The 21,498-nt window shown below is 45.0% G+C and overlaps 1 protein-coding gene across 1 annotated transcript in view; it reads right to left on the bottom strand.

Moving 5' to 3' along the window:
* Positions 1-21,167, bottom strand: part of BBS5 (Bardet-Biedl syndrome 5) — a 396,157-nt gene extending 374,990 nt beyond the window's left edge. Inside the window, exon 1 of the mRNA XM_069616160.1 lies at positions 20,997-21,167. Within this exon, the coding sequence (XP_069472261.1) occupies positions 20,997-21,058 (62 nt within the window). The 5' untranslated portion in view covers positions 21,059-21,167. The remainder of the gene's footprint in view (positions 1-20,996) is intronic.
* Positions 21,168-21,498: the final 331 nt, after the last annotated feature.

Genomic DNA, 21,498 nt, shown 5'->3' with positions numbered 1-21,498 from the left:
AGGTCAATGTCAGGTGGCAGTGGTACATTTCTCCGGATGCACATGTTGTGTAGCATGACACAGACCATGGTCATCTTTGCCACCTTCTCAGGCCCATAAAGGAGTGCTCCACCAGACCTGCTGAGGCAGCGGAACCATGCCTTCAACAGGGCAAAGGTCTGCTCAATCACAACACAGGTACGAGTATGAACCCGATTGTACTCCTCTTCATGCCTGTTCTGCGGGTTCCGTACGGGGTTAAGTAGCCATGTCTTCAAGGGATAGCCACTATCACCTGCATGGGAGCACAATGAGGTATGTGTGAGTCCATATCTAACCTAACACCTTTAGGAATCACTGCCATGGCCGCAGCTATTTGGTATTGACATGCACATGTGCCTGGATGTATGCACACAGGTTCATTTGATGCATTGTGTACTGTACTATGGTCTGCTGGTGTGGATTGTGTTGTACAGATGATGCAGGGTGCTCACTTGCATGTTGATGCAGATGTATCGTTTCACATGCCAATGGTGGCCTGCTTGTGCGCCTGGCATGTTGTCATTGCTGTGCAGCATTGGTCTTATGTATGCCATTGATGTGTCATGTTCAGGTTGGGATGTTCGGGGCAACAGTGTATAGCTGTAAGTACATTGTCCACTCACCGCCCAATCTCACCCAGGTTCAGTATGCACCCCCCCAAATCTCACCCAAGTGGAGTATGCATCCCCCACAATCTCACCCAGGTGGAGTATGCATTCCCCCCCATCTCACAACCCCACAGCACTGCCATGGCCCAGTCAGGCAACTTACCAAGCAGCCAGGCACGTTGGCCAGCATGTCGCTCCATGTAGCGGGGTAGCGTGGAGTTACGCAGCACCATGGCATCATGTGTAGATCCGGGAAATCCGGCGCAACAATGTGTGATCATCTTGCTGGAGTCACATACCATCTTCACATTGATGGAGTGGTATTGCTTGCGATTGCGGTACACCACCTCATTGGCATGAGGGACCACCAATTCTACATGGGTGCAGTCGAGGGCACCAACGCAATTGGGCATGCCTGCCAGTGCATGGAAGCCTACTTTAGTGTCAGCGAGCTCCTAGCCAGTCCGTGGTAGGGATATGTGGATGCTTCAGAAGGGCATCAAGCACTTGGGTCAGCATGCGAGAAAAGAGTGGTTGCGATATGCCATGCAGCTGGCCCACTGTGTGCTGGTAGGTGCCTGTGGCCAGGAAGTGGAGCACAGACACCACCTTCAGTAGAGGGGGGATGGCAGTGCGGATTTCTATCAGGCTTACGATGTCGTCGTGTATCATGTTCACTAGTATCATGTTCACTATGGTGGTGATGGTGTCCCGGTCCAAACGGTACAGGGTGTGGATCTGCATGGGGGCTAGGTTGAGTGGACTGGCTCTGAGGCGAGGTATTGGTCGCTGTCTAGGTGGTACCACTGGCTGCACTGGTGGGACCTGCTGGGCCCGTCTCACCCTCCTTCTCCTCCTTCTCCTCCTGCGTCTCCTCTGTGCTGCCTGTTGTTGTTGCTGGTGTAGCAGTGCAGGCATGTCCTCCAGCCCCAGGATTGCTACAGCAAGTGGGATCACTTTGGTGTTGGAAGGGGTGTGGTGTGTGGGTGTGCTCCTTTTGTGCTGGGGCAGGCTCCATTGGCTGCACCTGTGGTGATTGTGTGCACCTGTGGCAGTTGGCTACACTGCAGATTGCCATTTATGGGTGGTCCGTGATGCCTGTAATACCGCCATCGCACAGGCCCTATTTATCGCCTTCCGGATGCCGGTAAGTGCATGCCCATGTGACTTGTGATGTCCTCCTGTTAGCCACATCCTGGTATTGCCGCCGTAAAGGGGCGTATGTACGCGCGCATGCCGGTAAGAAGGGGCACGGTACGGGCGGGGGCGGCGTTAACGGGTTGTCGGCTCGGACCGGTAATTGATGCCGATAATACCATTCCGCCTTCCTTTTTTCATTACCTCCATGCTCGTAATGAGGACCTAAGTACTAAACTAGACTTCTCAATAAAGGAATATCAACAAAGATAACTTCACAAACATCTGTGGAGGTGAATGAAGTCACACCACGAGCACAGAACCATATTTCAATGAAGAAGCATACAAGAAAAAGCAAATAAACCCAATTGCCATACATAGCAGTGGACGAGGGTATGAAAAACGTAATGCTGCTCACAAAAATATCCCCAGAAAACTCAGTATCACCTGTCCATTCCACTGAACCAATACGTCCAGTCTACAAATGGCCGTGCACATCAATGTGTAACATTGCCAAAAAATCTTTCAAATCTTTACGCCAGTTCCTCAATCAGTATGTGAAAGGCAAAGACAAAATATGGACCCCTGTCCAGTGCACAAATACACATGACTACAAGGACAGCCTGCATTTCTGGACCTATTTGCAAAAGTACCTTTGATCATATCAAAATGATATCAACACATCATTCAACTATAAAAAATCTGGTCCATAAACTATACTATGCCAAAAGTCCTGCTTTAGCACTAGCCAACTTAAATAACAATCTTCTACATGGTACAGCCAAACAACTACTCGAAGAAATAGAAAATCCAGAGAAGATATTTTGGAATTGAAAGCCACTTACAAAATGCAATAGATTTACAACAGACTACCAACAACTGTACAGATGGCAGCCTTCTAGTACACACATACAAAAAAGAAATACTAAGTTTAAAAGTACATCTGCTGAAGTACCCAACCATTTGTGTGTATGTTGCTGCAGGACTTTTTATAAAAATAGCACAAAAACTGTAGACATAACGTACAAAATAGAAGACAATGAAGATTCCAATTAGCTCTCTATATTATAGCAGAAAACAAATATCAAATTACGGACCCCTTCATACTTTGCAGTTACTGCACTGCAAAACTTAACAACCAAACACATTCACGTGCCATCACAAATAACTTGGAATTATTCACATTACCAAAACCCCTTCAACAACTCAACTTATATGAGAGCATCATAATTCAAACAGTGCACCCATTTCAAGCAATAATACAACTTCAACCAAAAAACAGCAAAACTACCTCCCTCTGAATAAGTGAAAGGCATTCGTAGCAAAGTAGTTTATAAAAATGCGTGCTCCAACTACCCATGTCATGAAAAAACTGCATACAACCACAAAAAGTCAAACAGTAAGTATATAAGGATTGGACTTGCAAACACTGCAGCATAACACACCCATTCAAGCAAACACCTGACCATAAACCACAATCCAAAATGTTTTCTTCCATGGGTATCTTAAACTGCAGCGCTTGTTGCCAAACACTACAATCTTGACTGAACGGCCTGGCCAAAACTCTTCATACAGCCTCAACAAAGGAAACAGGAAGTATATAATAATTAAACTCACAAACACCGCAACACAACACAGCCATGCAAACGAACACCTCACCAATAAATACAACACAAAATGCCTAGAGTCTTCAATACCAAATATCTGAACACAATCCAACAAACAAACACACATCATCTCACTATCCTATAAACACTATTACAGTGCTACCAATCAGTACTCACATTTTTTAAAACATACCACAATCACAATGTTTGGTAGCATTGTAGAGTTCTGCTGTGGTGGTTGTGGCCAGGGCCTAGAGTCTAGGGTGCATGGCCTACGGCCTTCGGCCATGCAACCAAGACTCTAGGCCCTGGCCACAACCACTGCAGCATAACACACCCATAGAAACAAACACCTACCAACTGACCATAACCCAAAAACATAATATATGCACCTCAAAACTATGCACGTCAATTAACATTCTAAAAAATAATTACAACCAACGTACAAACCCTTCAATACATACCCTCTTCACCCAATGCTCTAACGACCCAAAACCAACATCATACTAAACTAAAATAGCCAGTAGTGCTCCCAGTGTCTAGTATGTCCGCGGACAACCGCGGACACATCACGGCCTTCTCCCACCTAAACAAATACATCATTTGACCCATCTCTTACTCCCTCACCCTCTCCAAGCACTCAAACACCAACACACTCCCCAAAATTGGATTTATGCTCACTTCCAGCGCATGTCTGCGCATCCAATATGGCGGGCGCTTCGAAACAATTTGACACACCTCACGCCTCATCCCAGCCACTCAGAGAACACATTGCGTGTCCGCGGACATGAGGCAAGCCGATTATACAATCGGTGTCCTGTCCGCGGACATAAATATCACACATTTTTTGAGACCTACTCTTTAGTGGTTTTAAAAAACAACTACTGGACGGATTTTCATCAAATTTACAAAAGCATGCTTTCGGAACCAAGCCGCCGCAAATTTGGTGAAAATCCGTCCAGCGATTTGGGCTGTAGGCACGACACATTTTTTCTCCAATCAATGTATGGAAAAAAGAAATTTTGGGATACCCCTTATAACTTTGCCCCCCCCCCCCCCCCCCCCGGACCAAACCTCACCAAATTTTCAGAGTTAGCCATATACTTCATATAGATAGGTTTTGATCACACAGAGAAACATATGAAAGAAGGCTAATGAGGTGTTTATATTAAATCTGCATGTAGTGGGGTTTTGTGAATTCATTCAGACTTTGCAGTTAACAGCTGCACGATTAATTTTAGCTAGCTGGGACATTTTGGTTTCGGGCTTGGGCGTTGAAGGAGGAAGAATGAGTCATCCAGTAGAAGGTCAGCTTGCGAACAGGATGAAGGTTTATGGTTTAACAGTTCCACAAAGAACAGATGTAATCTTGCTCATTGCATTGAAGTCGCGTAGAGTGGGTTGACCATTTGCTTGGGCCAGCAATAAAGATGGGGCCCGAGGCAAGGGTATCCGGTGTTCAATTGTTTTGACAGGGTGAAAATAAAGGCTGTACATGCGGGAGTAGTGGTTGCATACATTAGAATGCCTTTAGTCTGTGCGGATGAGATCGCAATCAGTAGTTCAAAGAGAAACCTGTTTGTTCATATTGCTAACATATTCAAGTCAGTCTCTGGAAACGTGATTGTGTGTCGGAAGCGGCTGATACAGCGATACAGTGTCAGTGTGGCTTGACAGACGTTAACGTTGATAGGTTCATTCCTCTAGTACCTGGTGCCTGCAGCTTACCGGCTCCCGCTGTCCATGTGAGAATGAAAATAAACGAGCGAGCATTGCCGGTGGAATGAGGAAGGGAGACTACGCCTTCTTGAAGGAGAGGTGAGCAGGAGCGCTGTTCACCGATGGCCATGTGAAGAGCTGGAGGAGCTCAAGTGCGAATTTGCAGTCAGCGCTGCTGGTCAAGAGCCAGGTTTAAGGCGGCCTGCTAGGAGGCGAATGCAGTGATGCAACATACTTTTCTAGAGAATCTGATATTGTGCGCGGACTGCTGGATTTTGCAGCGGCGAAGCAGGAAAACCTGGAAAAACCAGCATGCCAAAGTGGCCTTAAGTATTTAATAAAACTTGTAGGCAAAAGTGGCCTTAAGTATGTAACCAAAACACACAGCTCCCGGCCACTTCGACCACTGGTCACTGCAACAATTGGATAGCCTGTTTGATTACAGTGCAACCTGCTTTTTATTTTATCCCCAGTCTTGCTCCTGATGTTATACACGCTGCAAGCAAGCTATAGAGAATTTATGACCAGCAACCGTGGGGTCTAACCCCCCTTTGAGCTGGTTGTGAGCCAATATAAAGTGGATCTCAGTCAGACGCAGACTAAGTAACCTGCAATAGTGGGTTTATTAACACAGGACTAGCTACTGTGCATTTCTAACCCCTTGGAGCCTGTTAAGTTTCAATATAACTAGCGCTTCTAAACACGCAGAATAGTAACCTGGTGCTGGTAGTCAAACCAGAACTATCCCATTCCACCGCCACATAAGCTCAGCGAGTGCAAACAGCACTCTGAGCAGAGATACAGAGGGCAAGTAGGGGGGAGTCGATCTTTGCTCTCCTTTACTTCCTTCTGTGGGTAGTCAGATTTTGGACAACCAGTTGCAGAACATCCCTAACAGGTGGACGGTGGGAGGCTTGTGACAACTCCTGGTATGCTGAACCATGCCGGCAAGTTGTCAGACCGATCACCTCAGGAGGTACTAACAACGCTGGAAAATCCCAAGCAGCCCAAACAAACAGGAATTTTTTAAAACGTGTCAGCAACAAGCTGCATGCTAATGCAACCGCACATAGTATAGCGGTCGCAGTGGAGGAACGCAGAGCACTAACTAAACCGCGCACAGAACAAAGTAAAATAACTGCATTTCTTAAACCAACCAACCGCCCAACTATTGCGAACTTAGCTGCTGAAGTACCAAACCCAGTGCTATCCGAGAGTCCACATGCACCTACCAACGTTAAGTTTGATGTTTGCAACATGTGAGAAACCTAATGGGTCAAGATAAACCCTGTGCACATTCGAAAGTCTTTGATGGTTTAATGTAAACTGCAATTGGTCTGAGCCCGGCTGAGGGAGACTGATTGAGTAATAAGGGGACCTGAGCCAGGCTTAGGGGGATGTGGGCTGAACTGCGAGTCACCAGAGAAAGCATATTCTTTGAACATTGTAATAAGGGGATCTGAGCCCGGCTGAGGGGATCCAGGGTGAACACCCAAATTGAATACTGGTAAAAAGAAAATAGCTTTTGCATGTTGTTTTTGTACATCAGGCCCTCTGAGTCAAGAGACTTAAGAAGTGAAGACACTTGGACACAGAAGGTCCTGATGCTGGTAATGGAACTGTATCCTCATGCCGCAGAAGCCAGAGTGTGTGCTTTGCTCAAGTGAACCGCCTTGCCCTGTGCTCAAAGCGTGGGGAAGGGAGGCCAACGGCCCGAACATCCCGACATATCATTTTGAGAACACTTCTTTCTTTTTCATGAACACTACCCCTCACTATTTGGAAATTAGCGGTAAGGATTGGCAATAGGTGTATCAGTATTTTGACAAGACTCCACTAGGACTGCATTATTGTTATTCAATGGTCGTAGCTTGCTCCCATCTGTAGATTTAGGTTTAGATAGGTGTTTTTCACACCCTTGCGAAAGTTCAATAAACACCTTTGAACTGTGGTCACTTGTGTCTGTCTTACTGTTCATACCATGCCTTCCTTACAAACAGAAGACAAAAACTTGTTGTTGAATATGTGTCTATATTTACAGATATATCCGTTAGGTACCTTTGCCCAAGCAAATACAAAAAAAACGAAACCAACAAAGAACTGAGCATGGAAAATGTTATTGGACTTGTACCTAGCAACAGAACAAATCCATCTACCTCCCCTGACTTGGAGCGTATTGCCAGAAGCATATATCCGTCCTCTCTGACATATTTGTCCAATAGTTCCTCTGATTCAGTCGGATGTGGAGAACCAAACCCGACTCAGAGGTGCCGATTATTGTGAAGGCACTGTTCACTCTTTGCAACAACCTATATAAGGAGCAGCATGTTTTAAAAACGGGTTTCAAAGTCGGTGGATGTTGTTCCAATGGCTCAATCCGAGAAATTCTTCCTAACACCTAACCAACCGACCGAGATGGGGGAGGACTACCCGGCAGTTACAGATGAACAGGAGATGAACCAGTGCCATTGGCACCAGCATCCACAATCATTATAATGGATGATGCATTAATCTATGAAAGAGATGGCAAATACAGGACTAATGTCATGGACTTGATGTCGTCATCACGCACCTTGAGCGATAAAGAACACACAAAAAAGTGGACAGTCAAAAAAGCAAGACGTAATAAGCGTTGAGCAGCAATAAGGTGGGGAAAAGCTCTAGCTATGCACGAGAAATCTACTGTTCATAAAAGGAATGCTGGACCAGCACCGCCACTAGTGAAGAACATAAAAATCCTGTCAGCCATAATGTTGACGAAGAACCGTTTACTTTTTTGGGGGTATGAAACATAGGTATTGTGAACATTTACAACAACAACAAAAATCAAGCATTTTCAGCTTTAATTAGGGTATTTTTTCTGTTATTGTCTTTTTCCTTTGGGTCCCTAGTCAATTTGTAATCACTTTTTTATCAATCGATTCTTATTCAGAGACTGTTTGCGCATTCCACTTACATCCTTGCAACCTCATGTTCTATTGTGACCCATGTCCTTCGATATAATGTATTAATTGTTTATTAACGATCTGTCCATGGGGTACCAGTGTTGTTGATCTTATACTGGAGATAAAATATTTTTGGAGCATGCACAACGATAGGTTTTAAGATACAGTATAGGATTGTATACATTTTGCGTAATATTGCACTTTGCACTTGCACTTTAGAAGCCGTTTTTAGTGAGAAAATTATAGGAATGTACTATGCACCTTATAGATGAATATGTCAACTCCCTGCTTTCATATATAGTGATCATGGAAGTATGTACAAAAATAATGAGGTATTAGAGTAATACTTTATCAATGGAAAAAGGCAGCTACATATATGCATAAATGAGTATTGTTTTTCATACTCATCATAGACAGCTAAAAAAGCCTATAGTGATGCACTAAGCACTTTAGCAGTTGTTACATGCACCATACACCATATGGCAATGTGCCAAGTCTTGGATGGATCAGACCAGCACAAATCGATATGGGGAGACATGTACATGCCTCTGTGCACAGGCTATGTCTTCGTGTTTGCTAATGATTTAATTATCGCTAAGAATCATTAAGAATTATTATCTAAATGGGAAGTAATTATAACACCCCTCTTATGGGCATGTACTATGCTTTGAATTATACATAGCGTTATATTCCATGTATGTGTTGCATATTAAAATATATGCGCGAGTATACTTGCAGCATGGCCTGCAATAGTATGGATTAGTCATAATTATGCACTATGCGCTTTATTTTTCCAAAAATGCAGAGCAAATGCAGTAATTCTCGTTATGGGCATGTATCATACTTTGAACCACAAATAGGGTTACATTTAGTGTTACATTACTTGCCTGTGTGGTAAATCTAACAAAGTGTGGGTATACTTGAAGCCCAGCTCACAATAATATTGTATTGCAGCAACTATGCACAACACACTTTATTCTTTAAAATAATACGTACATTTGTAAAGTCTAAAATCATAGATAATTAGCTATTATATGTCTGCTGGTTGTGTATAAGGATGAGGACTAACTGTATACATTGAGGCTGTCCCTACCTAAAATGGTCGCAAGCTGTGCAAAGTCTTTACTGAGTCACCTTTACTGTTTTTATTACTTAGGATTGCTTACTGGGGAGGAGTCACTGTGATCAAGCCACAGAGGTGTGGTGAAACGCGTCAGGCTGTCTGCTGGCATTTTATTTTCCTGGGAAAACTTGAAAATTTTAAAAGTGCTGAATGAATAAATAGAGGTTGTGGAATTTATTCAACCATTGCATTTTTTGTTGGTTTTGGTCCGTGAGGATATTTTATTTTCGAAGCCACATTGGAAGTGCTGCTCACCGGAATGGCATTTCATTGCCTTTCATCTTTTGAATATATATATCTCTTATGTGGACTACTCCAAAGCCTTTGATACAGTAAACAGATAAAGACTTACAGTGTTGGGGGCTAGATTTAACGACCTTGCACTTTGTAGTTGCCCTTCATACTGATACTTCATCTAAAATTAAGAGTCAATATGAATGGACAGCTGAGTGACTCTATCCACACTAACAATGGTTTGGAACAAGGATGCACCTTGGCCCAGATTCTTTATACTATATATGTATAGCAGACCTTGGCGATGGTATCCAGTAAAATTGTCGAATGCACATTTTCAAATGCCTTTTTCTCGATAACAAAATTTGCTGAAAAATAAAATTCTGAATGTGTTTTATTTATGTTTTTTTTCGGTTTAGTTAGTAAAAAAAAGTGTAAATAAAAAAAGAACGGTGTTGGGGGAACCCCCTCAAATAAAAAAATTAATGAAAAAATACATTAGACTTTTTTTTCCAGCATATTTGTGTCGAGAAAAAGGCATTCGAAAAAGTGACATTTGAAAAAGTCACAATAACCCCTTGGCGATACATGCAAATGCATGAATAATCACCAGAAAATTGGACAGCAAGCAATTGGTTGGCTCTCCTATGCTGATGAACACACTCCTAAATACAACCACTGCCTTGGAGTAGTAGTATAGTGCTAGAGTTAATCGATTTGGCACATATTTGACAACAACATACTGTATACTGCAATATTGTTTTAATTGGATTGCAGTGGATGTTTCAAATACATGTAATTTGAGTCAAAAGATACACCAGCCAATGTACATATAGAGGTTTAGTAACCAGTTTGTGGGGTACACATGCTAAATATATGTAGTATCAATTTGTTGCTTCTATGTCCACTAAGGTGTCCTTGGGAAGGAAACCAGCGGACTTAGTGATATGATAGCACATTTATCGGTGAACAATTTGTCAGAACAATGTGGGGTTGAACAAAGACAACACACAAAATACAGAGAGTCAATGTGGACAGCAGAGACACAGGAAAGGTGTGATCAAAGTGTGGCAATCTTTTATCATATGCTAACGAAAGGACTACATAAGGAAGTCCAGCACGATTTAGATAAGGTGGTAGGAATGGAGGCCAAGAGTTGGCTGGAGATTCAAGCACATATTGTGCATTTTTGCAAGAGAAGACAAGATAAAAAGAGGGAAAGTGCAGAGCAAGCACAAAAAGCAGAGGCTATGCTCGTTCAAAAGAAATTAGCGAAACTCTGTTTAGAAGAGGCAGTAATCACGAATTCTATGGAGAGACAATCTGGACAACAGGGACAAAATGAACCAGGTATGACACAGGGGTGGATGGACGGGTTTCTTCCCGGTCCAACACCAATGAAATGGTTTATGAGGGGTTGTTGAGAATTTCCGCAAGATAGCAGGTCATTTTGCCATATGCCCCAGCTCTGTGCAATCGCAGCAGGCATGGGTTGAACAGGACCCAGCGACTGCGCTGCACAGACCTTTGGGATCCCACCAACCATGCCAGCACAAGCATCGCCACCAACCATGCCAGCACAAGCATCGGAGCAGTCATGGGACATGAATTCTTTACCCCAAGGAACACACTGGAGCGTGTGTTTTTCGGGGGAAATCCTTTTTCTCGCCCTGGTAATAATATGTACCAGGAGCAGGACACCCCACAGAAGTCTCCGATATGTCCAGTCCTGTCCCTTACCACCGATCCAGAAGAGGAACCCCAGATAGATATGCAGGTAGGTGACCAAACATTCTCATTCATGGTCGACAAAGGGGCTACACAATCTTGTATTTAGGAAGGCGAGTTCCCCTTGTCAGGCAAAACAATGGACACACAGGGATTCTCTGGGGCTACCTGGTCAGTTCCATATACTGAAGATCTTTGCATCAAGATGGGTTATCAGAATGTATCAGTCCCTGTGTTGTACTGTATGGACACCAAAGTGAATCTTTTGGGAAGGGACATCCTGAGCAAGTTTCAGATGTCGATTTCCTTCATGTAGGAAGGTATTATATACTTGACTCCAAGGTTGTATCTGGTAAGGAAAGCAGCGCATTTTCAGGCCTATTGTAACAAGATTAAGGGGGAGGGGGGTCACATACATACAGCATTGTTTCTTTATGGGGTGATGTTTTTTTTTTTTTATAGTTGGGCCCCGGGATCAGAAATCAGACTTGGCGGGTACGTTTGAGTTTTTATTTCGGCGTGGTGTGCCACAGGAATTAAGGCCAGGTGCCATTATTACAATTCTCTTACAGGCTGTAGAGACCAAGAAGAACAGGCTGGTTCTCTCAGACACAGATGAGGAAGGCGGAGAATGGTGCACAGTTCTGTACATTGTTCCGACCTTGCAGCTGAGGGACGTGTCCGACGTGCAATTGTTTGAAGACACAGAGGACACAGGAGAAATTAAATTGGGGTGCTTTGCCACATAGTGATAGAGCAAAAGGAAGTACCACAGATCATGCTCATCGTTAAGATATATCGCCATTTTGGAAGGGGGATTTGGGGAAAGGGCCGGTCCATTTGTGGACTAGCAATCCTCATGATGTGGGGCTGCGAAAGAGTGTTGGAGCGCTGCAGATAAAATTGAAACCCAGTGCGACGTTACCGTGGGTTAAGCAATGCCCCATGGCTATGGAGGCGGACAAAGGAATTTAAGACACCATTATAGCGTTGTTAAAGCAAGGCATAATATAACCTTCTGTGTCCCCATGTAATACGGCTATGAAGGAGTCCAGTTGGAGGATGGTCCAAGATTTGCGCCCCCTCAATAATATTGTTGAGACTGAGTTTCTGGTGGTACCGAACCCTGCCACCATTCTCTGTAACATCCCTACTGGGTTGACCCACTTCACAGTAACAGATTTAAAACATGCATTTTTCTGTTTCCTTACACCCTGATTCTCAGTACAGTACACCGTGTTTAAGTAGAGTGGTCAGAGATTTAAGCACACAAGGTTGCCCCAGGGGTACTGCGAATCTCTGAGTATTTTTAACAGGGTGGTTCAGATGGATTTGGGAATTTACATGTGTCCAGAAGTGTAATTCAGTATGTGGATGATCTGTTTGTATCGCTTCAGAGGAGCAGTGTCGAGGACATTCAATAATGCTCTTCAACCTGCTTGCGGAGAAGGGGTTTAAAGTGGACAAAGAAAATGTACAATACTGCCAGACAGAGGTATTATATTTGGGGCAAGTAATTTCGCCTGCAGGAGCAAAGGGAATGCCAGAGAGAGGGTGAATGTGAAAGACAATGTCCTGGAGGGGGTGAGTCGATTTTGTTGCTGGGTCGTCAACCATCAACCAGCAGACGGACGAGAGGCAGACGGGTGCAGCTGTCATGGGTCTTGTGGATGTGGAGTACTGGATCTGACTGAAGAAACCGCTGCCTTCTCATTTATCTCTACAAGCAGCAGAGTTAGTGGCACTCAGAGGCGCTAGAAATGACTAAGGGAAGATGGTCACTGTTTATTCTGACTCCGCGTACGTCACTTCCACCATCCATTCTGTGTTATTGAGGTGGCAGAGAAGACGGTTTATGAGGTTTGACGGATGCCCTGACCAGCATGTTGCGCTGCCATGCAGATTAATTGAAGCATTATCCTTGCCAGTGGAGATAGGGTTCATTAAATGGACTGCCCACACTAATTCAATAGCTCTTGGGAATGATGCTGCAGACAAAGCAGCAAAGGAAGCAGCGTATTTACCTTTCACAGATTCCCAGAAAATATTTTGATTTGTAACTTTTGTGAAAATGAATATTTGTATGGTTTCTATAGTCATGTCTGAAGAAAACAACTAGTGTACATATAGAAAACTTAAATTTGTCTAGTTTTAACAATGATCTTTTTGATAATGATGATGATGAATTAGATCCCACAATGAATGAACATGTTTTCGCAGCGGATAACGTATGAGATTACTACATCTACTCTCTCACCCCCCATGCTCATGGTGGTCCTATGGTATTTATTCTGAGTGAGGAAGAAATAGCAGATGTTCTTGGTCTACTGAACCTGGCCCTGTGCAGGGTTCAAGGCAGTTTAAAGGGCAGGCAATTACAGCATCAATCATACCAATTGCTCAGTTGCCCCACGTACACAGCACTAGAATATTAGGTGTATTCAAAGAGTCCAATTGGCCTTGGAAGGAGCTATTTTTTCGAAAAAAGTGATGGGAGCAAGGGTTGAAGAGTTGCAGAGCTGGAGGAATGAGGGGATTCTCAGAAGAAGGGGTGGCACAAATAAATCAAGAGTGTGGGACAGTATGGAGAAATCATTTGTAGTATCTGACGTGGCTCAAGGAGCCAGAACAATCTGTTAAGATACAAGCACTTACCCATTTTCTCTGTTTTTTAAGGGCGATGGCACAGTGCCCACGGGCATGAATGGAAACTGCAGCCCAAGGAGTGGCCAATGCCAAATGGCTCCAGGGGACCAGGTATGAACTGTTACTTTTCGTGAACACTTCCAAGTCAGTGTTTAGTGTCATAAGGGAAGAATTGTGGGCAGTCAGGCTTATGACTTTGCAAAACCGGTATATACTCGACCTCCTCACAGCATTGGAGGGCGGGGTATGCTGGAAAATCAGGAGTACCTGTTGCACGTTTGTGTCTCCCAATGATACCGAGAACGGTAGCCTCACAAACTATTGCTGCCTTGCATGGTTCTATGTCCTTTCATCGTCAGGCATTTCAAAGCCTGCAATTTAAACGTGTATGAAATTGACGAAAAAGTTCATCAAATTTCTTTTCTTTTTGGGGGGGGCAGCACCCCACCTGCAACTATTTTTAACTATACTTGAGCCCCCCAACCACTTAACTGCCCATTCCCACCCTCCAAAAAAAAAAAACAAAAAAAAATAACATTTACAAAATTAACAAAAAAACAATGAACTTTAACGTTATTTTGTACACGTTTAAATTGCAGGCTTTGAAATGCCTGGCGATGAAAGGACATTGTACCCCTTGCATACACTGAAAGTGATCATGGAGACGGAGGCTGGGATCACCAACGATTCATGGATCACCTCCTTGTTCTACTGAGTACCTTCATTGTTGAGGCTACTTGTAAAGATTTTGTTATCTATTTTTGTCCTCGTTTCTCATTCTTTTCTGTTCCTGGCAAATGCTCTTACGATTTTGCTCTGCCCAGGTACCAACAGCTGCTGCCATGATGACCATAACCATGTCCAAGGCTAGGGCCACCACTGCTTCATCCCATATGAGTACTCACACTGAAGTTGCCTTGTGTCCTCCACCAAATTGGCACACTTCTGTGGAGCAGCAGGTAGACTGTGGAAATGGTGGGGTGACGAATTGGGGTTGTTCGGCGGAGTATGCCCATGCTGGGACTGGCATGAGGGATGATTAGGGTAGTTCACCAAGAAGAGGGATATGATTTGTGAGTTAAAGTATTAACGAAAGAGGGAATGTCGGGGTGGTCAGGAAGGTCTCTAGGATTATGAGGGGTCATGTTGCGTGTGCCGTATTAATGACTGTGGATGGCGGCGAACTGTGTGCGATGTTGCAATGTCATATGTTTTGAGCATAGTTAATTATGGATGGATGTTACTTGTAGTGTTACTGTGGTCTAGAATTGATACATTTTAGAGAGTTACACGCACATAGAAAGATACAATGTTAAAACCGCAAAATGCAACATGAACACAATTACAAACAAAGTATTCTAAAAGTACATAGAAACTGGAAGACGGAGAGGGCCTTAATATGCATGAGTAAGGTGGGACCTATCCTGAGATCCTGCGGTAAAGAAGGAATAACAGTTATAAAACATACACAAAGACATATAGATATTTGAAAAAAACTGAGGTTTCATCACACAGTGAAACATACGAAAGAAGCTTAATGAGGGGTTTATCTAAATCTACATGTAGTGGGGTATTGTGAGTTTATTCAGACATTGCAGTAAGTAGCTGCACGATTAATTTTAGCTAGCTGGGGCATGGTTGACAGAGGAAGAATGAGTCATCCAGTAGAAGGTCAGCTTGCGAACAGGACAAAGGCTTATGGTTCAACAGTTCTGCAAGGAACAGATGTAATCTTGCTCATTGCATTGAAGTCGCGTAGAGGTGGTTGACCATTTGCTTGGGCCAGCAATAAAGATGGGGCCCAGAGGCCAGGGTATCCGATGTTCAATTGTTTTTAACAAGTGAAACTAGAGGCTGTACGTGCTGGAGTACTGGTTGCATCAATTAGAATGTCTTAAGGGTAGCCAGGAATCTGGGGCGGATGAGATCACAATCGGTAGCTCAAAGAGAAACTTATTTGTTCAGCCCTTTCTCATATTGCTAAGCGGACCATGTGCAATCACACTTAATGTCAATGGCTCTAGGCCAGTTGTTACTGAGAAATTAATTATGTTATATGTGAATGTTTCATTGTACCATGATGTCACGACCTACCACAGACCAATTCCCAGCAAAGGTGGACTTCGAATATGATCTGAAGATGGTCGTAGAGATTGTTGGACCAATGAGAGAGAATGAATTTGTAAAACACAGAATTTCTTTGTAAATGTTTTGTCCAATCATGTTTGAGGGGTGGGTGGTTATAAAAAATCTGGGAGTATTTTAACGTTGCTAAACTGTATAAAGATGTATCAATTGATGTAGTCCGTTGAGACTTGGGTTGGTTTGGTTCCACAAGACTATCAAACTACTCCCCAGATTTGTGGTACAGTAAACCTTGCTTTAGGCACAAAGAATGCACTCGCTCCTTCGGTGGTGGACCCCAGTTTGGGCTGAGGTAATTAAGGGTCTGCCCCTACATCTGTTTTAGTATTTTCTGAAAGATAAGCTTATGAACCTTTTTCACAACCGTCATTCACTTCAAGTGAAGACATCAGAGTTAAATGTCATGATGTTATTTCAACAGGGTCAAAGGCCATTTGACATCACTTCCCGTTAGGTCATTGGGTGCATGCCACTTCTGCTAACGCTAGCATTTTGGTGAATTGATGTCACTTGGACAGCCCCCCACAGCCTGAAATCTCATGCACAGAAATATTGTACACATCAAAGGCCTACCAAAGAAGTCAAAACAGCGATATGATGAAATCTGTTGTCCAAACAACTGATTCAATTGTCGATTACTCACTGTAGCATCGCCTGTGGTCACCTGGCAAGGGACACAGCGGTGCATGTGACAGGGTCGCCTGACCCAAGTTGATGTGAGCGCACTTGGCGCGCTTATAAAGCAATTTCTGATAAACATCAATGGTGTGCGTTTGTGTCTTGTCCGTGCTGCGAACTGCGCGTGCCCTGCGCATGAGGCTGGGACATTACACTGGCGACGACGAGGCAAGCCCATGCCACTAGAACATGGCAGCGCACCGGTCCTCATCTCACCAGCCCCACTCCCCACATGCTCGGGAGAGCAGATGAGAGGGGAAGGGCTGAATTGAGTTTCAGCTGGCCCGGCAGTCTCCCGGAGGGAAGAGTAGGCACATCCAGGTCCTGCGACGCCCGCTCACTGTAAAGGGTAAGCGGTAAGTGTGAACCCAGAGGGACAAGATAGCACCATTACCACGGCCTTGTGGCACGAGGGACACGTGAGGCCTACAGAAGGCTCAGGGATCATAGGGCATCGTGTTAGCCCATGCCAGCCCACTATGACCCCGACTACACCATCCCTGAAAGAAACCAGAACAAAGAGCCACACATTGAAGTAGTCAACAAGGGTCAAGTGCCCCAACACTCTACACCACCATGTCGGACCCGGTGCAAGGCCAGGACCAGTTCGTACCAGCTCATGGCCCGGCTCAAAAAGAGAGAGATGTGTTCGCGGTACCGTCAGTCATGCCATTTGACACCATAGACACCACCAGTCTACGTCTGAGGTGGACCAGGTAGATGAAAGAATTTGATGCCTACTTAGACGCAGTGGGCCTGCAAGAAGACAAGCGCATCATTGGGTTGCTCACCGTCATGGCTGGCCCAGAGGTACGGGACATCATCTCTGATTTGCCAGAGGATGTGGAATATAAATATGAAGATCTCAAGAAAATATTGAAAGTCAACTTTGCAACAAACAGAAATGTTGATTATGAAAGAAACATGTTCCACACCACGACACAACTCCCGGGCGAAAGCATGGACAAGTTCGTGACACGCCTCAGATCCAGAGTCAAACTCTGTGAATTCCACCTGTACAATAACGAGGAGGCCATAAAGTCCCAGGTAATCACCCAGTGCGAGTCCATAATACTAAAAAAGAAACTGCTACAGGTATCACACACGCTAGCTGAGATCCTCGTCCTGGCAAGAACGTCTTCAGCCTTAGATCTTCAAATAGCCACGTTGAGTAAAACTCACATTTCAACAACAGCCATCAAAGAAGAAGGAATAAACAAGTTCATACCTCAACAATATGTCACACAAGACACCCAACAAGAAAAACAATAGTGTTTTCGTTGTGGGTATGATCTCCCTCACGACGGGTCGTGCCCAGCCACTGGCCAAATATGTTGAGCCTGTGTGGGCGAAGACCATTTTTGCGCCATGTGCCAAAATCCAAAGGCGGTGAGAGCTAGCTCGTCAGAACAGGGACCACACCGACACAAGTCCCCACCTTGGTACCATCGGGAAGAGAGAACGAGGAACCCTGAGAGACAACATCATAAGTAGAGATGACACAAGAGAGGAAAACATTTGCGATCACCGGACAACCGCTGTAAAGGTAGGAGGCAAATCCACACGAACAAGCCATCCGCAAGTGAGTCTGAATCACAATCTAGCACAGACAGCAAGAGAAGAGGATACTTATTTGCCCTAGGTAATCCCACCGCATCGGAACAGAGTCCCGCTCTGCCACTATCCATTCAAGGTCAAGAGCTTGAGTTCCTCGTTGACTCAGGAGCCACTATAAACGCTATGCCGGAAATCAATAGTATGAGTAACTCACAAACAAACCCCAACTGAAAGAAGCACGAGTGGCCATTTATGCTTACCGAGCCAAGGAAACACTCCCATGCCTGGGTGCCTTCAAAGCCCCCTGCCATCACAAAGATAAGAAAGACTGCATACTAGTCCATGTGCTGGCGACAGAAGCTGCAAGTGGATGTGTACTAAGTTTCAAGTCGGCTGTTCAAATGGGACTAATACACATACTCTATCAGATCATGGCGAATAAATACATCTCGGCCGCCGCCAAGATAGCATCAGGTTTTCCCTGACTCGTCAAAGGAATCGGGAAGCTAAAAGGACGACAAAATCTGGCTATGTATTGACCCAACAGTGACACCCATAGCACAACACTTTAGGGGTATCCCCGTCAATATTAAACAGCAGGTAGAGAAAGAACTGATCGCGCTCGCGCAGGTGGACATAATTGAACCTGAATCTGAACCAACGCCATGGGTCTCTCTGGTGGTTCCAGTACCCAAAAGGGAACTGAAAGAGCAAATAAGTCTGTGTGTGGAATGTGGGCACCCAACCAAGTCCTCCTCAGTGAGCATCACCAGTCACTGCGGATCAGTGACATGATGCATCTAATCAACGGGCCACAGTCTTCTGTTGCTTAGAGCTAAACAAAAGCTAGCACCAAATTGAACTCTTTGAAGGGTCACGGTACATCATGAACTTCAGCACCCATTTAGGACTGTTCCTCTATAAATGTCTGAGCTTTGGGATATCAGCCGTGGAAAAATCCCAGGAAGAAATACAGAAGATCATCTGTCACAAACCGCACTGCCTAGATTACAGTGACGATATCCTTTGTTCCGAAACTGGGATTCAGCCCGACCAGACAAGATCTGTGCATTAACAGAAGCTCCCCGCCCAGTGAATGTTGCACAAGTGAGAGCATTCTTGAGATTGGTGAGCTACTGCACCAGGTACCTGCCAGATATTGCCACCACAAACTCGTAATGAGGCCCAATCTTAGTACGACAGACCTAGGGCCTCATTACGAGGTTGGAGGTAGCCATGGCGCTATTAGCACCATGGCTGCCTCCAAAACCCTTCCGACTCCGCCCTGGTGCATGGAGCAATTACCGGTCCATTCCAAGCTTGGCGGGACCAGTAATTCCCCATTCACCAGGGCCCTTCCCCATTGAGCTCCTATAGGGCTCAATGGGAATGGGGAAGGTGCTAATAACGGTACCGCAAATTGCGATACCGTTATTAGCTCCAGAGTCCCTTTGCAGGTCCCGTCCTTAACGCCTGGAAAAACCAGGCGTTACGGGAGGACCCGCAAAGGGAACTCGTAGTAGGGCGGTAAGGGATTACCGGCACCGGTGCTCTTACCGGTGCCAGTAATCCCTTACCACCCACCTCGTATTGAGGCACCCAGTCCCACAAGCACGTCCCGCCTTTCGATTTGCGGCCCTTGATCATCACCCAAGTAAAAGGGTCCATGGCAAAGGCGGAAAGAGAAGGGTGGACAGTGATGAGGAAAAGCTCACTTCAGGAAAGCAGGCACCAGCAGTTCACAATTCATTCAGACATGGAGTGAGAAGAACTGAAGAAGGACTATGTAAGGGAGACGTCAGGTTATCCAGGAGACGAAAATGAATCAGAATTGGGGGAGCATAGCTCAGCCGAAGAAGCTCCTGAGGGAAGTAACGCAGTACACCATACCAGAAATAGCCCCTGCCGCACCATCCGGAAACCAAGACGGTGGATCGAGGAAATGGGGTAGGACAGTGTTATTTTGGGGGGAGATGTAGCACCGCCCGTGGTCACCTTATATGGGGCACAGCGGTGCACGTGAGAGGGTCAGTGGACCCAAGTTAATGTGACCACGCCTGGCACGCAAATAATGCAGTTCTGATAAATCTCCATGGTGTGTGGTTGTGCTTTGGTGTTGTCTGCGCTGCGAATTGCACGCATCCTTCGCACGAGGCTGGGACATTACACTTGCTACTTCCACCCACTGGTATCATGGACTGTGTCTAAAGGCGTTACTACAGACATCCCTACCCTTGGGAGGGGAGGTGCCACTGTGATCTATCACAGTATACACCTCACTGACTTTAGGTGCAGATAGACGATTCCCTGAGCTGTACAATGCACAATGTAATTGCACAAAGATGTCTTACTATCTTTGTGTGGGTGCGTGGGTTGCATCGCGTACACGTCACTTTCGTATTTCTATTTACAAACAAGCGTAGATATATTTTTTTTCAAAAGAGATATTTATTTTAAACAAATATCAAGCTAACCAAACATACACGTGCTTCGTACAAAAACAAGGCCCTCCGTGAGCGCACTTTAGCAATCTATGCTTATCTTGCGTGAAGGCTCGTGTGGCGAGAGACTCCAAGACGGAAATTTGCTAGTTAATCCAGATTAACAGAGGGAATGAAAATGACAGATTTAATAATCAGGCAAAGTGGAGTTATAGCTCAGGCAAAGGGTGATCTGATTGTAGATATTGAGTGTATGAAGAAGGCATGTGTTCACGTTTTCGCGGAGGTGCTCGCAAATTAGTAGGAGGATGGAGGTCCGTATGGACAGCTGTCGCCGATGCTCCCAGCACCAGCCATCTTTCTTGATAATGTGCCCCTGCCTTTAACGCAGTTTTTCAAATACTCACTGAGGGGAGATGTCGAAGCGGACATCGCGGTCCTCCCACAGCGCATCGAGCACAGACAGCATTCTTCCCGCGAGTGCCCGGCCCGCTCCTCCTGCACGGACCTGTCAGAGCTGCGCTGGAAGCTTCGCAACCTGTCGCCTGGCAACCCTGCTACGGGTCGCCGCCTGGACAATCTTAACTCTCTTCCTGTGAGCGCAGAAGGCTCAAGAAATTACTGACAAAGAAATGAGTTCAGGCGGCCATGCTGAAGTAGTTAGATGTGCCGTTAATTTCAGACCACTCACGCACACGCACCGGCCATTGCACGTATACATATATTCATCACTCTTCCGCTTTCATAAGAATCTTATTAGGATGTAATCGTGACACGATAGGCATTCAGTTTGCACAAGCAATCGGAAGACACGTATATTTAAATTCCTTAAACCACGATCGCCATTATAATTAGAACATGCCGAAGCGTAAAACGAGCTCACACAGAAATATAGTGTTTCAAGGTCGC

This window comes from Ambystoma mexicanum, chromosome 9 (genome assembly GCF_040938575.1).
Source record: "Ambystoma mexicanum isolate Mex_15411 chromosome 9, UKY_AmexF1_1, whole genome shotgun sequence".
Taxonomy (NCBI): domain Eukaryota; kingdom Metazoa; phylum Chordata; class Amphibia; order Caudata; family Ambystomatidae; genus Ambystoma; species Ambystoma mexicanum.
The sequence above is the reverse complement of the archived record's forward strand: the minus strand, read 5'-3'. Positions and strand labels throughout refer to the sequence as shown.